The sequence below is a fragment of the Pavona decussata genome, unplaced genomic scaffold (assembly GCF_977016875.1).
Source record: "Pavona decussata unplaced genomic scaffold, jaPavDecu1.1 SCAFFOLD_155, whole genome shotgun sequence".
NCBI classification, from domain to species: domain Eukaryota; kingdom Metazoa; phylum Cnidaria; class Anthozoa; order Scleractinia; family Agariciidae; genus Pavona; species Pavona decussata.
Window position 1 is genome coordinate 3,210,123 of NW_028145567.1, and position 17,451 is coordinate 3,227,573.

General features: G+C 38.4%; 1 protein-coding gene across 5 annotated transcripts; it reads left to right on the forward strand.

Annotated features, from left to right (window-relative positions):
- The first annotated feature begins 2,212 nt into the window (after nucleotides 1–2,212).
- On the forward strand, nucleotides 2,213–16,624 carry LOC146465900 (glycine receptor subunit alphaZ1-like). Of its 5 annotated transcripts, none has more exons than XM_085128102.1 (10): nucleotides 2,213–2,378; nucleotides 7,554–7,670; nucleotides 10,767–10,843; nucleotides 11,267–11,359; nucleotides 12,189–12,256; nucleotides 13,188–13,414; nucleotides 13,536–13,618; nucleotides 14,099–14,236; nucleotides 14,980–15,335; nucleotides 16,118–16,624. In XM_085128102.1, exons 2-10 carry the CDS (start codon nucleotides 7,606–7,608, stop codon nucleotides 16,415–16,417), a joined length of 1,407 nt encoding a protein of 468 aa, XP_084984228.1. In that variant the 5' UTR covers nucleotides 2,213–2,378; nucleotides 7,554–7,605; the 3' UTR covers nucleotides 16,418–16,624. The 5 variants fall into 5 exon arrangements, with proteins under 5 accessions (XP_084984228.1, XP_084984227.1, XP_084984231.1 ...); XM_085128101.1 differs by lacking the exon at nucleotides 2,213–2,378 and adding an exon at nucleotides 3,060–3,199; XM_085128105.1 differs by lacking the exon at nucleotides 2,213–2,378 and adding an exon at nucleotides 3,780–3,934.
- Nucleotides 16,625–17,451: the final 827 nt, after the last annotated feature.

Below are 17,451 nucleotides of genomic sequence, written 5' to 3' on the forward strand. Positions count from 1 at the left end.
GCACGTTATGTCTTTGAACTTATTTTTGAGTCATTATTTGTCCGTTTAACAAAGTATGAACGCAGTGGCTAAACGTCAGCTAGCTTGCAACTGGATGACGTATTCTATATGATTACAGCTTAGGCCATGCTGATGAAAACGTTATGTCTACTACGTCTACTACGTACTGTAACTGCGAATAACTGAGGTAACAACGAAGCGCCAATATCAACAATTGCAACAACGACAACAACAACACAATAAGAAGTCTAACCAAAGCTATTCGGTTAGAGTCTTCATACAACGAGAAATCACAGTTCGGTGCGGATCAATTTTCAGGAGTTAAGCCGACGCTGGAAATGGTGAAATGTACGATCGCCAATCATGAATTGTCCTTAACAATAAATATCGCACGTGAGTTGTATTCAAACAATGGTCCATGACCACCCTCGTGCGTAAAATGAGGACACTCATTGATGATTGAAAAACACCTTGATTCGCGTTTAACTCAACAAAAATAGGATTATGACTAAAAAAGCGAAAATCCGTTAATCGTTGTGTTTCCGGCTGAACGAAAGCTGGAGGTCTGGACCAAGTGACCCAAGAAAAAAAAAAGAACTCCAAGAGGTTTACGAGCGAAAACCGGGCAAAGTAACCTTGGAGGAGAAAATGTAAATGCGTATTACTCGAAGAGGTGGTCGCCATATTGACGGTCGTTAAAAAGTCCCGTGAAACCTAGAACCGGTGGTCACGTGACGCCAACTAAACAAGTCACTACTTCCTGAGCATGAATATTGGCAGCCATGAGGAATGTTGGTCCCAGTCTCTGACACCCAACAAGGTAGGCTACTCCATGATCTTGCTGTAAAATCCCCACTCCTTCAGTAGACCTGCACCGTTCAAAACCTATATTTTCACTGGTGCCTGATAACCTGCAGCTGCACTGTTTTATAGGGGTGGGATGCATTGTTCTGTTGTTCGTTCTTTTTTTTTCCCTCTCGACCAACCATGTAAGACGTTGCAAACGGTGCAGGTCGCACCACCCCTTGCCCTCATCCACATTCCCACACTTCCCCAATCTCGTACCCAGGCAGAGTCCTCTGGATTTTTGGTCAGCGGGTGCCACCTGCTGACCAAAACTCCAGAGGACTCTGGGTACGAGATTGACATTTCTCGCGTAATTCATATTGACAGCTGCGTTATGGCAGATTCTATAGTATGTCGTAGTTACGTAATCTGCACACAATTGGTCGGCATTTAAACCGCATTTAAATCATTAAACCATGGGCAATCCATTTCGCTCAGCCTTGTGAGCCTTCTGGCGCGAAGAACGTTGATGATTAATGAACCTATTGCGTGCTTTCCTTATCATTCATGATCAACAAATTCAAACATTCCTATGACTTGTTTTACAGCTCGCTTTGGTTGAATTTTTGTCTCTTTGATGTGCAATTAATACGTTACTTTTTGATTGCTGTTTGTTATGTCTATTTCGTGAGTGACTGCGTGACAGGTTTACTAAGAAAGCTCTCATTTGGCTCTGGTGCAAGTACGAAACTTTTCATGGTCAAGTGCATTAATTAAACAGGTTCATCCACCTGACAGCTCTTGTTGAGTGGCTTAATTATTTTGCAAAAAATGAACTAACTACTTTGACTGCTTTAACCTAAAATATTACAGTAATGGGTTTGGGCGATAGCTGTGATATATTATAGAAAATCTAATTAAAGAAATCTGAACAGTAATTAAGTCGCGGCCATGCCCTCATGTACTATATTAGAATAAAAGGATCATAAGTTGACCATGTCTCAGTTCACTGTAAGTTTTGTAGAACGACAGTTAACCTTGTTAACAGTCCGAGGCCAACCCATTTTTGGAGATCTTTGAAATCACTTGAAAAAATTTTGTTTTCATCCTTTTTTTTTTAACAATTTACTTTAAGACTGAATTTTAATGAATTTTCTCATTAGAAGCATAACGGTTTTTTAAGCCCACATGTTCGGTACTTCAAGGGAAGAAATTAAAATCGATTAATTGATTTAATGGACTCGCACCGAATAATGAATCACCGCAGGTAATGAAAAATCCCCACTGAAAGAATACATAAATATCGCATTTACAATCTAACGAAGCAGTACTTACGCTATAAAATTGTCGAACTGCCATGTTTTTTTTTTTTTTTTTTTTTTTCACAAAAAAGAGACAAAGACATAATATATTCTCGACTTTTTTGTTTTCAAGTAAAAAAATCAGTCAAGACGGACACTCTAAAGGCAAAGGATTTTATATTTTAACAGGAACAGAAGTATAGCGAACAGCCATGATGATCGGATTCGGATTTGGAAAGGGACTTCAATCGAATTTTGACTTGAGATCAAGCCTCACTCTTGATCGAAACGGTAAATGTTTATTCTATCTTCAACATTGCATTTTAGTGAAAATATTTTCTAACTTAACGGATTTTCAAGACCGAATGTGGCTCAATGTACAAAAAAACAAAAAAAACAAAAACAAAAGCAAAAACCTTCATCGGAAAAGAATTGTCATAAAAAGACTGATTTTCCTTTGAATTTCTTTTCTTTCAGAAAAAACTCTGCCTTTTCATTATTTCAATTTTCATTGTAGACTGAAGCATTTTGTCACGGTTCGCTTTTGTTGTTATTTATGTTTAAGCTGCGATTTGTTAGACCATGCAAATAAAAAGGAAGAGGCGAAGAATATAAGTTTCATCGGAAAAGATTTCTGGGAGACAAAACTTGCCTAAAACGTATGTGAGAATTTGTCGTGAAGTACGAAATAGGCGTGAGTAATTAAAGCTGGGATTTTATTTTCATTGAGAACCAAACCGCTATTGCTTAAACTATTTTTTTTTCACTCGTGCATCGCCGCATAGTTAATTTTCGAGACATCTGCCAGGTGTTTTGAAACTTCAAATTAATCGATTTTTGTCAAAAAATCCATTTACTGTCTCCCACATGCCGCCTCTGTTTGAATGTAGCGTGGTGAAGTTAATTTGCCAGCATCTCCATTGGCGAGTGCGTGTGTGCGCGTGCAATGATGGCCGCCGCGGTGTCATCAGAGAATTAAGGAAAGAGCTTTTTTTGGACAATTCTAAGCGGCAGCTCTGGGTGTCCAAGGTGTCTTTTGCACTTATGCAACAGTCTGTAACGCTATATACGGTCACTAATGTGTATGCTAATAGCACTCACTTAGAACCAAGGTAAGTCAATTCGCTTTTTTAATACCACAGTTTGTGCAATGTCTGCTGCAGATTTTAAATCACTCACGCAAAGTACGCCAACAATAATTTTCGGTTTAAATTATAGTATTTCCTTGTTTTTCTCGTTAAGAGCAGAGAAGCGTGATGCCGGCGGTGTTTACTGAAAGTGTAGCATTAAATTGTTTTTTGGCCTCAGGGAAAACCGTCTATTTTAGAATCATGTAGTCTCAACATCTTTTGACGAACCAGTTAAAACAATTTTGATTTAGTTGTCATGGAAATGACAAAAAGACTGCCTTGAGAGGTATTTTGGTATTTTGGTTAGTGGTTTTCACTGAAGCTTTCAGGGAAAAAAGCTGAAAACGTCAACCTTTAAGATAATTGTCAACATTTATTATTCAGGTATTGAAGACTTCCGCATTCTCGGGCAAAACAATTCGTTCGAGAAAACTAGCGGGAATCCGAAAAACAAAGTACTCAACAATATTGAAGGGAAAGGAGTTTCTGCTACAGATAATTTAACCAATTAAAATTCGAGTAGAACATGAGGGTGTACGTGACGTCATGTCGTTTCTTGGAAACGTGTTACGATAAATTAAATGTTCAGTATCGAGGTAGAATTTTTACTTTCAAAAACATTATTACAACAGGAATAACAGAAGAAACTAAATTGAGCTCATTACTTTAAATTTTATAAACAGCTGCCTTGCTGCAAGATTATCCCGACATTTCCAAGTGAGTTTTGAATAATCAGTGTTTATTGGTTATCAAAGTTTAATCATTTGCTGATGAAAACATTATCCCTTGAATTCAATAGTTGTGGCTGACTGTAGCGCAATTATCTCGTAATATAAACGTAGCACTTTCTTCCGATGAATAATTCTATTTTTCCTTCACAATTTACCAGATTTACCATATTTTCAACTCTAACTCTTAAAACAAGATGAAAAGATGCTCTCAAGTAATATCTTTAACAAACTTTTCTCATATTTTGTCGTATGACCGCGGTTATCCCAATCGAATTGAAGAGCGCTTTAACTTGGGACCTAAAGTTTGGGAAGTACATTATCGTGGACGGTGGTGACGGTTTTTCAAACACAACGAGAAAGCTTATGATTAGAGCAATTTTCATTTAACGTTGAAAATATGGTTTCCGGAGTGTTTGCTATTTTTTCCCAATCGCCGCTGGTTAAAGGAAATAGCTGACAGGGAAATTATTCAAAACTTTTGAATACGCACCCTTTTTCGCGACCAAAATACTCATATAGCATTAGGAAGAAGATTTCTGCCAATTTTAGGTTTGCGTTGGTGAATGTTTGACTTTTGGCTTTTCAACGTGGACTGTTTGAGAAAGATCGAAACAAAGCTTTGTTTGCCTTTCCCCTGAAGAACGCCCTGACATTAATATTAAACAAACAGAGTTACGTCAAAGGGGAACATCAAGTTCTCAGGTAACAGATTAAAACTAACCAAAAGTCGCGGAACCTTGTTTTTCGTTCAGCTCGTTGTATTGAGTTTCCGAATTACCAATTACATTCCAATACCCTCGTGACGTTCTCTTCTGTAGCTGGTCTATAGAGACCATTAGCGCCTCCACAGGTTTAGTAGAGAGCCTGAAAACGTGTTTGTAATGCGCATGAGTACATCCTTTAGAAAATGGCTAAATAGACTTAAGCTGGTGACACACGATTCGACATTTGTTGATCAACAAATGTTGAATAGTGTGTCATGCAGTGTTGAATGTTGAAACAGGCCGTTCAAGATGTTGAACGTTGTTGAACACAGTTGAACGAAATACAGATGAGTTCTATTCCGTTCAACAAGTTGCCACATGTTGAACGGCGCTAACCAATCGTTTTCCAGTCTCACGTTCACGTGATTTGGAAGGGATTCAATATGGCGTCCGCTGCTATTGCCTGTGATGGAGAAGCATCATCTTCATTTGAATGGAACTACGATGACATACGTCAGTTGATTGAGTGTTATGAGAAGTTCCCCTATCTCTACAATACCAGATCGAAGGAGTACAGAAACAGGGACAAAAGAGATAAAGCATTGAGGGTTATTGCCATTCTCGAGTCCAAATAGTGCGTTTTGTTCTCTTTCTCTGGCCGAGTTTCAGGATTACTGCAACAACGCTCGCAGTGCACAATGACAAAAACGTTTCGTCATCCGCCATTTACAAACTTGCCGCCAAAAATGAAAGAATTCGTAGTTCTCATTCAACAAAAGTTGAATTTGTTTATACTCATTCAACAAGTCGCAACATTGTCATTCAACAAACTGCAACAACAGCGACATTCGTTGAGCAACAAATTGAATGTTGCACGATGTTGAACGGGAGAAGTTAGTTGTCGATAGCAAAAACTGCCGCGTTTGTTGTCGACAAATGAAGTAGTTTTCCTTTTGTCGACGACTTTATTTTTCACCATTTGTAGTCGATAACTTGATTAACACACAAGATAACTTTTAAACAGATACGTGATCACTTTTAAGTATATTCATGGACTCGTAGATTGTGATTTTAATATTCTTAGGAACAGTGACATCCATCGCTATAATACCCGGAAAAAGAATGATTTCCGTCTCCCACTCGTCCGAACAAATTACAGAAAGAAGAGACTCCTTTACCAGGGTATTAAGGAATGGAACCTTTTAGAACAGTCTTTAACAGTCAAAGACATCGGTGTGTTATCAAAGTACAATTTAAACGTGCGGAAAAATGGAATGGCTGTTTTTGATTTTAACCTCAAATATGTTACCGTTTTTCACTCACATCTTGAAATTATCAGATTTCTAATTAAAATCAGTCTTTTTCAGCTCAGCAGTCCTTTCTCGTTCAGTTTTGCCTCTAACAGTCACACACAAAAAAGAAAATCTTTAAAACTGAAAGGTTTACGGATTGCGTCAGAAATGTCAAAGAGCCAATAAAGGGAAAACTCTGAAACTTCTAAAAGAAACACTTTTATACGTTTAACGCCCCCTCTAATTGGGTGAGATTAGGTTTAGAAGGTATGAAAGAGCTTTAAAACCATGCCAGCTTTTATCAGTCTTACAATCGCCGCTCAATGTCGAAAACACACACTAAACTAAAACTTAATGTTACACCTGTTTCGAGAACTCCTTTTAGGTTGTTTAGTATTTGATGACCAGCCAAAATAACCCTTAGCGAATCCTCCAATCCTCCAATATTGACTTAAACGTTACGTGAGTCAGTAGAACGACAAATGCTACAAGATGCCAGTACTGATTTAAGACTTTATCTGATCAAACAGTGGGGTGGACTAGCATCTGCTTTTGTCTGTATTAAGTACAATGATTCTATCTTAATGAGATAATAATTTCAGAGAAATGAGGATTTCTAGAGGCGGGCTAACAACACGCATACTACACTTCTAATTGACTCTCGCGATCGTCAATCGAAAAATCCATTTAATAAATCAGAAATTCGGCAGGATGCCAAAAAAACTACCGCAAATGATATTCAGGGGGATTTCTGTAAAACGTTTAGGATAGTGAAATTTAGTTAGATTCAAGGCTGTATCGATATTATAGTTGAAACGTTATATTCGCATTTGATAAGAGGAGGGTACATGTAATTTACTCAAAATCGGATTCAAAATAGTCGAATATTTCTCCGAAACGCCTTAGATGAATTATGTAAAACCGCGCTTCAAATTTACCTGCCAAAGCGCGCATCCATTAAAATGTCAAAATAAAATAGTTTGGCTTCATAGTTGAGTCTAGTGTGACAAAAGGCTCAGGATCAGAAAACATGCTCTATTTATTTCATAAATAAAGATAATCGCCTAAGCTAGACGGTCGTTTGGTACCCACGGTATGTTCAACGCTAGATCCGATATCTGATAAATTATTAACGGAGGAAATATCTTGTCGGAGCGTCAGTTGTGACTAAAAATAGAAAAAGGGGAAAACAGGTTTTCGTGACGTTAATAAAGCAATCGTTTTCGTTATACTCTCAACTTTTGATGGTTTCGGGTTTTTGCATTGTCGCATTGTCCGTCGTTACTCCTGTGAGAAAAACATTTCACAATAGACCATTATTGAGAGTGTTTGCACAAAGTATTCTTTATTTAATAGGTTTGAGGCAATTTGCACCTGCTAGTCGGTAAGCACAAGAAACATGTTTATTTTTCTGTCCAATCACAGCCGCAAACAAAAAATTAAACCTAATAATTCCCATAACTGCTGTAAAAGTATAAAGAGACGGGCTGCGTGCTTTGAGAAAACTCAAGTAATAATCTCCTTCAGTCGCATTTGCAATCACCATATTACCCTTAAAAAAACCCCATGTAATATTTGCTTTATTACCTCCGCATTCGTTTATAAACAGGTTGAGTCAAAGCAAGTCTGAAGAGCTATGTAATATTGGATTTTATTTTACAATGAGGACGGAGACGGTGTTTATGATGTTCCTACTCGCAGCATTCTTTCATGGACTTCTTACCAGGTTGGTATAAAAAAAATACCGAGAAAATATTCGTCTTACAAAATCACCTTAAGATTTGTGCAAGAATCAGCAAGGCTTACACTATATATTTTAATGTAGTCCTAGCAGACATGTTTTTGTTTATTTCATTCTTCTTTATAGCAGTTGCATCGCGTTTATTGTTTGTGCGAAACAACGCTTTTTTTTAGTTTTCGCCTTGAACAGCATGAATCTTTCGAAAAGCCCAGAAAGGTTTAAGCATTCTCAAAACAACTCACGTACTTATTTGAAGTTTGAATCCAAACTGTTTACAGGCACTCATTACAAGAATTATACATCCCTCAGTTTAGTAACACTGCAAACAAATAGAAATCTGTTCAGTTTAGCAGTCTCTAATTTGATCTAAATCAAATCACGTCCATAACATTATAAGTTCTAGATCCATTCTTTGTCACGTACTCGTGAGTATTCAGCTTCTTCGACTAAGAGATTTTTCGATTTTAGAAATAAATAGAAGAAATTACACTGACGGCGGCGCAAAGATATGAATTTTATTTGGAGTAGTAAAAACAATATTTTGTGAAAGAGCGCCGCGAGTAAAATATTTTTTAACACGAGAAAATATAATTCATATTTTCAATCCACCGTGTAATTTTCTTTTTTATATAGACAAAAAGAAAATGAATTAATTCAAAGTTACAGCACTTTTTATTCTACAAAAAGTAAGCCCCACGGCTAATGTTGCAGTTACGCAGCTACACGTCATATAGCCTACAACATGATTTTTCGATTATTTAAATCGCTGATTGGCAATGAAAGGCAAATCCCGTGATTTGAGCTTTGTAAAATATAAACCGTCAAAAAGAAGTCATGCAAGATTGTTTTCTAGCTTCCTCACTGTTACTGATCCTATCCATGGAAAATACGTCACTCGGGTCCCGGATGTAGTTTCGTATGAATTTTACGAGGGGTATATATTTTCTAGTAAAACACTCGTGTCTATATTATAAAAGCACATACATACATAAATTTATTTCAACTCGAATTTTAGCCGTCATGTACCTAATACAACCAAAACATGAGTTTTATATATGAAGTGCTCCACATAAAGTTCAGAGTTAAGAGTCGAAGGGAAGAACGGTTGATTTGCAGTACGTTTATCAGTAAAGGTGATTTTTGTAGTAGGAGTATGATGCAATGTTTGTTTTCTCATCTTTTCATGTATGTAACACTTTGAACTAAGCATTATTGGTATTAAGTTAAAAGGATAAAATATACCAATAAAGGAAAGATATATCTTTACTTATACGCCTTGAGTGCGGTAATACCCCAGCAAATAACTCAGCTTTTCAACATATACCATATTCATGTCAGCCATCTATCCTGTCCGCACTGGCCTAATAGTCAGTTAAACGTAACTTAAGGAAACGGTCAGCCTTAAGTGCAACCCTAACCGGTATGTCTCAATATCGCTTCATTTTCTTACTTATCATCCTATGTTCAACGGAAACGAAGGACTTTGAAGCACACACAAAAATCACACTGAAAACATTTTCGGATAAATAACCTTTCGGCATCCAAAAACTCCAAAACATAGATACAAACATACTGTAAGTTTGAGTTTCACAACCAGAAAAGCTTTTGACCGAAAGGTGACGTACTCCAAAACATTCGCTAGAAATTCAAGGCATTAAAGGGGAAGTTTCAAGGGGTTTTTTATATCTTTTGTTAAAAATGATGAAATAAGACCTTCAATCACCTGCCAAATAATTCTAGAATGATGAGAGGAACGAAATCAACTCAATTCTTGAAAGAAACAACTTGTGATCTGTTTAGCGCATTTTGGAAACAAAAATGCGAGAACTTGAAAAACATAAGCCTAATATTTTTCAAGTTTCAATCGAAACCGGCCTACCCTGTCTCTGGCCAGAGGCACTAACCGATAGTTTTATTGAACTGGGGTGATAATTTTTAACAAACTTGACAATTATTTTGTTGTTTCTGCTAACAGTCAAACATTTTGGGGTTTTGAAATGACAGCAAATTTTCGTGATACTTCCCCTTTAAGATTAAATGCACAGGCACGTTAGGCATTATTACTAATTCTCTTTGTTACGTTTTTCTCTAAGCAGATCCTGTTTGTTGCATTCAAACTGAACTGCGTTCAATAATTTAACATCATTTACAAGTTTATCGTCTCTGAGTGATACACCAGAAGTTTCAAGAAAATTGAATTACTTCCCAAATGTGCTAAGAAAATGTCCGTAAGCTTTTCGTTCGAAGTTTATCATCCAAAAATTATAAATCCGAACGTTTCCGTTGTTAAACTGGGGGGATGTGTTTATCTCGTGGCAAGCTCGAATATTCAACGTACAAGCTAAGGATGCCGCTTGAATGACAACATTGACCGCAATGTGACTGTTAATTGTCTTTTATTATCTGTACGTCACGATGTTACAAGAATATGAAATCAATAAAATCACATTTTAGTTCCAAACATCAACAGAATTTTGTTTTCTTTTTAAACGCGTTAAAACTGCAATTTTTTTTCCACTTTCTTGGCTAGATTTTGAAATTAATCAAACTCGAAATGAATGATTTGGTAATCCTATTGGCTTAGATACCGAATATTCTCAAGGTTGGCGCTGATCCTAAATTATTTCATTCCTGGTTTCAGCTTTTGGACTCAAATGGAGAAACGGTTGTACAAGAATATTTTCTCTTTTATGAAGTACGCTTATTATATCTGCCAGAGATAAGAAACAAGTTTGGGTTAACTTAAATGGGGACTGGTCGATTATTTCAAGTTGCAACCCATTTTCATTGTGGTCTTCCTCAACCAAAGACGCTTATTTACAGTTTCAGAAAACCTAGCAAAGCTTAAATAAAAATAAACTATTACTGAGTTTCCTTAGTTTCAATTTGTCGTTTAGCTTTAAGTGACACTACCCCTTTATGTTTTCAGCTGAAGTTCATTAGTTTTGCTGCGTTTCGGAATTCTGTCTTCAGGGAACACGCCATTAACCCCAGCCAGAGTTTTTAAAAACCTCCATAATCATGCACAAATGATTTAAAGCCGGCTTTGCCATCAGTAATTGTAATATTTGTTTATCGCAGGAGTACCGCAGGAATTGGTAAAAGAAGAGGTCGTAGAAGTTCAAATCTGACGGTCCCTGAGAGTGGCGCAAGAAGAGGTTAGTCGCATATCAAAACTTCTCGGTGTTTGGAAATAGGATGAAACACTCTCCCTTTCCCTAGTATTGCTGACTCTTGCAAGCTGAATATTTCTTTGTCAAGTCAAATTTTGAAGGCAATAAAATTTTGCAGGCGAAACGTTTACGAGATAGGTGGTGTCTTTGATAGCCCCCTAGCTACCCCAGTCAAGGTGGGTTCTCTTCGAACGAACCTGTTATGAGCAGTTCCCTAAGCTAACCACAATTTGCTGAGCTCACAATCAAGAGGCCGCCAAATGTCACGGATATACTGATGTTCAATCCCCCGAGCCAAGTTAATTTACAAATGTTCTAACACGGGTGGGGTAACAACGTTATGAAATACCTCGTTAGTGTCCATTTACAGAGAATATATGACTCGTGTATCTTCCTTGTCCCTTGTAGCATCGCCTCCTGATGGGTCGTACGCAAAGGTGTCGAAATTAATCAACCGAAGACTGAGAAACTACGATAAAAATGTTCGCCCTAACGATACAGGTAGGTCAAAGTTTCTCTTGAAACAACTTGAAACGTATATGCAGTCAATAACGCCATTAAAAGGATTGGCCCAACTGCGGGGCGCTTATCAGCCATTTTAGGAACAAGGGACTTATTTCAGAAAAGGCGTTTATTTAATCAGAGTGTCTACAAGCACCTCATGAACAATCACAGAAATAACACTAAGAATAGGAACTTCAATGTCACTTTCTTCATTACAGAGTAGGATCCCAAAGGGGGCATCTTTGGAGCTCTGGAGCCTAACAATGTTTGCCGTGGACCCCAGAGCTCGGCTGAAGCCTTTTATTTTTCTACTTGAAACCCGTACAAAAATGCTCATTCTTGTTAAATTAATTGAAAGCTGGCATCAAGCCATGAAGCTCTAGAGCCCCTGGCCAATCAGTTTCTGTCTTGATCGCGGTCTACTGAGCAGCACTGATGTTCATCCAGTTTAAACCCTGTGGTTGTTGAGAGTTTTAGGTTAAAAGAAAACTGCAAGTTAACCCATATGTCCAGCTGCTGCAAAGATGTTATATAGACTGAGGAGCCTTTTGCGGGCTCACTAATTAAACTACATGATATGGACGCAAGGACTGAACAGCATGGATACGATTTCGCTAAGGAAACTTGAGAGGACAATGTGGAAGAACACAAAAAGTTTTCTCGCTTGTCGCAGTATGCTTACATGATTTAGCATTCTAGAGACTCCATAACTGTTTCAATTGTGAAACCGGTAATATTACGGATCCTTAGTATGTGATGATTTTTTGGTGAATTTAATAATTATTACTGGTACATTTTTTTCACCTGACTTTTCTTTCTTTTCTAGGAAAACCTGTTGAAGTTCTAATCGAATTTAAACTGATGGCTTTCGGACAAATCAGAGAAGAAGATATGGTAAGCTACTAAGATCGTGACTAAACACCCTGTATTTCAAATGACAAGATGGCCCCTGCTATAATGGGTAATGTAGTCAGACTACTTTGAAAAACTGCCTGCTCATGCGCAGTTGACTCAACGAATGGCTAGTCAGTTGGCCATAGGTCTTATATCTCAAGTAGGTTTTAGGCTGACGTGGCGAGGTAAAGATATACACTGTGCGAAGTATTGCCTTTCTCAGGCTAGCTTTGCCAAGCCTTTGACATACTGCAGTTTCAATTTGTCAGAACTGGACGATCAGATCTGTCGCTCCGTAAACAATACCCCAGTCCTTCAGATTCCTTCAAAATGATATACATGCCATTTTGAAGGAGTTGTAAAATGGGGCATTTCATTTTCTAACTGACCGATTTGACCAATCACTTCTGGTAAATGAAAATTAAAGTGCCCTTGGAGTAAAACTTGTCAAAGCTTTGATCGTAACTGAAGGCATGCAATGCGCCTTTCATTAAGATAAAATGTAAGGCAAAGGTGCTGTTAGTTGCTTTGACTTGTGTATTGTACATTTCATGTGCAGTTGTACCTAGTTCTCTAACTTCATCCCGATTTGTTAATCCTAAATCAATCCTACTCTTGTGCCAGCTAATTTGAATTTTCGACCCATTTAATTTAATTTAATTTAATTCGTGGGACTACACAATAGACATCTTCTTCAAAGGTGCTGTTAGTTGTTTTGACTTGCGTAATGTACATTCGATGTGCAGTTGCGCCCACAGTATCAGTCACATTTGTCGGGACAGATTGAGAGAGGGGAGAGGAGCACGAGAAGAACAGTTTTGACTTGTTTGTGAAGTCCCAACTTAACTTGACTGAGACTGTATTTGTCTAAGGTCATCCCGATTTATTAATCCTACTTGTGCTTTCTAATTTCCGGATTCATTAATTCTAGGATTACACAATAGATATCTTCTTCAGACAGTGGTGGAAGGACCCGAGGCTCGCCCATGGACAAGATAAAGTATTTAACGCTGCTCTGGATCCTACCAAACTTGGTCCTGGAATATGGACCCCGGATACGTACTTCAGAAATGTGAAATCTTCCAATTATCATGGCATCAGTCGAGAAAATATGCGACTTAGAATATCTAAAGATGGAAGTATCTATTTTAGCGCAAGGTAACACAGAATCGTTGTGCCTTGAACTAGGATTCAATGATATTTTAGTAAGGTTTAAATGTCCTTTCTTGGTAATCAGGAGCATATATAAACTAAGTCATCTGTGGTTAATTTATTTCAGAATTACTCTCACAGCTCAGTGTGATATGGATCTAAGACTGTTTCCTTTAGACACTCAAGAATGTGATCTTATAATAGAAAGCTGTAAGTACGCTTTACCTTACAGACTGTAACACTGTTAAATTCATGGGAAATTGTCCTTGGTAATCAGTTTTGCATTTCTTTGAAAACTGAACCCTTGATGCCAAATCCGTTTTCGCCAGATTCGAGCGATGGAACGCATTCTTCAATTCTATGCTATCCACCATCTGCGAGATGTTTAGCTGTATCAAGTCATTAACTAACTTTGTTCAGGATCAACAACTTGTCCTCTGGGGTTAATTTTATCACACTTTTACCTTTGAAGTTTACAAGCTGAACCGTTGGTTTGAGGATACAAAACGAAACTCAACGAAAAGTTCAAAACGGGTTCAGTCAAAAATCATTGGTTAAATCTTCTAACAACGTTTATTGAACTCAACTTGATTAAGTTCTGCATGAGCGTGTAGTAACAACGGCCCAGGTTGTTGGTTACAAGTGTGAATGTTTTATTATATTGCTTGTTGGATTTCCGTTTTATTTCAGATGCTTATACAGTTGACGACGTCGTGTATAACTGGAGGAATAAAGGCTCTCGCTCCATTGAGGTTTTTGTAACTGAGCTGGCTCAGTATGACCTGTTAGACATAACCACAACCAAAAAGGCATCCACCAATAGTAAAGGTTAGGCTTCTTAATAGCTGCAAACCATACGCTGGGAAAAAGTATACACTCTTTAAAAGAACATCGCTTCAAGGCGAACATCTCCTAGATTTGAAGAGGAAATAGTCAGATAGGCTGGCCCTGGCCCAATTTACAGTTCTCTATCTGTAATGAAACTTTACTTCAGGCGGACACCTCTCTAATGCTGTCCGATGGAGCTAGGTCTAAGCGGGTTTGCCTTAGAAAGAGTTGACTGTACCCTGACCAAATCTCTCGTTAGTCAAATGTTACGTTTACTATTACACTCCTAAATGAAAGGTGAGAATCGTGTTCTTAATACAGTGAACTTGAGAGAAAACTCCACCTACGTACGATGTGCCACAAATTTTGATAAGCCGGCGAGGGGCGACGTCGGAAGTGAAAATCCAAAAAAACATGTCGGTAGCAAGTATCATAAGCCATTACTATACTACCTTACCAACAGATCGAAACATAGGCACGTAGAGCGTGCAAAAGCGCACGCGTTTTTAGGTGACCTGTCGGAAGTAATCGACATTTCGTCGAATATAACCCGTACACATACACCACAGCGCAACAGCCAAAGCATTGACAATAACACTAATCGGATCTTTGAGATCACCGCTTAAAGTGTTCCTTTGTAGACAGCCAGCTTGTGTCAGTTTAAGTATCTGATTGACGTTAAGTTTGTTAGCATTGAGATGGTTTAAACGAGCCATAATTTCTTTCTCTTTTCATTTTGCAAGGTTCCTTTGACAGTTTAAAGGCTACCTTCACTCTCAAGCGAAGAACAACCTACTTCATTTTTCAACTTTACATTCCTTCAGGGTTTCTTGTTTTTCTCTCCTGGCTCAGCTTCTGGGTTGACCGCCAAGCTATTCCAGCCAGAATTTCACTCGTAATCACATGCATTCTCAGCACAATGTTTCTGTTTGAATCAACCAACTCCAGCCTCCCGCAAATTTCCTATTTAAAGGCAGTGGATTACTACTTGATTACATCTTTCTGGTTTATCGTTTCCTGCATGGTGGAATTCGTCTGCGTATTGAACTTTCCAGATAAATCGACGTCCGCTTTACTTAAGAGCCAAAGTCTTGTACCGGTAAGTGTTGACTTCAAATATCTAGAAGAAATAGGGCTAAAAAATAAATACGGGATGCGGTTACTAGAGACTTTAAGAGTACACCCTCAGGGTAAACCCTCAAAGTCCCGTATTATTGGAAAACACCATAGCGGGAAGCGGGATGTGAGAGGCAGGTTGTAAAACAGGGTAGGAACCTTAAGGCCGGGTTTTTAATATGTTGGGAAAATCCCAGATGATCGGCAGTTACGTTGTTTACTATCCTAGCTGTTTTTGAGAGTGGTAGACGACCATCGCAGGACAATAGAATAGGACTCAATTTTTCTGATTTATTCCCAACAATCCCCGACCATCAGCGATGCCTACGATTTCGTGTTTCCATAAGACAGCCAAATCTGGGACGACAATCAGCCAACGTTCTCTCCTCTCTAAGTTTATTGACTCCCAAGACTTAGAATTATGAACCCTAAGCAGGATGACAATGAGGATTCTATGAGTACATAATGCAAAATCAAGTAAATAGTACTGAGAAACTTGAGACTTGACTGAAAGCTCGTGATAAATGCTATATGTTCGTATGTATAGGAACATTATGTTTCACCTATATGATTCCTGTGAGGGGAGAGGGTTCTTTTTTTGCCAACTGATTTGCTTCGGTTCGGAAAGCAGAGTTTAGTATATAATTAGTGCTAGCCCGATAGACTACTTCCATTTGTAAACATGAAATACCCACTCTTTTTGGGCCCTATTTCTATTTGTGTCACGGCTTTAAAAAGTGGTACAAAATTTGATTTCTTTCTAAGCCGCCGACACCGTGTCAAGGGGCAAACTCAATCACCAAGATTATGGACCAATCATATCACTGCAACAAGGATCGGCCCAACGGCACTGCTGGAGGTGTATCGCTCAGGAAAGGTGCTTTCCTTCAGGAGCATCTTACGGCATCAAGAAGAAAGGAACCGGCTTTCAACCCCTTCATGGAAAGCTATCCTATGAAACAATATCCTCCTCATTATATCGACCAATACGCGCGCAAAATATTCCCTCTTCTTTTCGGGTTGTTCAACATAGTTTATTGGTCCTACTATCTTCCGCGCCGATGACGTCAAAACGGAAAACATTGACGCTTATTGATGTACGGTGATCATTGATGACGTCAAAACGAGGACTTAGTGACGATGGCTTTGACGTCAGACTGGAGGAGTAAAAAACAAGGAAACACAAAAGAGCTGAAAAAAGGAAGAAAAAGCTTCAGCTGCAGTGTTGAAGAGCTCTGCTAATCTGGGCTTAAACTTTCTAAAATTGTCATACAACACGCTCAACATTTGTCATATATGACATATATATCAATGTTATCCGCGCGGCTAAAATCCACGCACCAAACATCACAACAAAATTCGCGCATCTTACAAGAAATGTTTGTCTCATGTCATCATACGTGGAGGATACTAAAGTTTCTAACTTTGTTTGCAAAGAAATGATGTTCCACAATTATGCAACGTTCAATTTGCTCCCTGTCTTACAGAGGTACCTCTACACTGGGTGGTGCAGTGTTTAACGCCTCGGACGTCCAGATTTGAGGTTTGGTGGTTCAAAGCCGAGCCTCTGTCGTCGTATTGGTTTTTAAAAACGAAACTCTGCTTCCCTCGTCTCTTTCAGTCTCGGATGTTTTTTAATGGATCCCATATCTCCCATGACCTCAATAACCTCGGCTGACATACTGCAACCGCAGTCATAAATTGTTGAAACACTTCACTGGGACCATTTTCGCAAATATAGTACGTACCCTCCCTCCTCCCCACCTCCCCCTCCCCTACGTCCTTCAATGTTGCGTTGACAGCGTTCTTTCACTCTCGCTTGCTAAATCAAACAAATTAAACATTGAAGAGAGAGAGGGAGGGGGGAGGGGGGATGGAAAGAAAGGGACCGTTTCACATTCATGACTGAGCGTGTGGCTCAACGCTTCACATCCACCAAGCAAAGAGCCAAGTTGTTCCAAACTGTATATTATTAATTAGTGTTTCACCACTGATTTCTTCGAAATCGTTTTTGATTAATAAGTTAATTAGTTCAACTAAACCTTAACTGCTTCAGATAATTTTTATTGGAAACCTTAACGCTGTAAAGGGATTGAAAA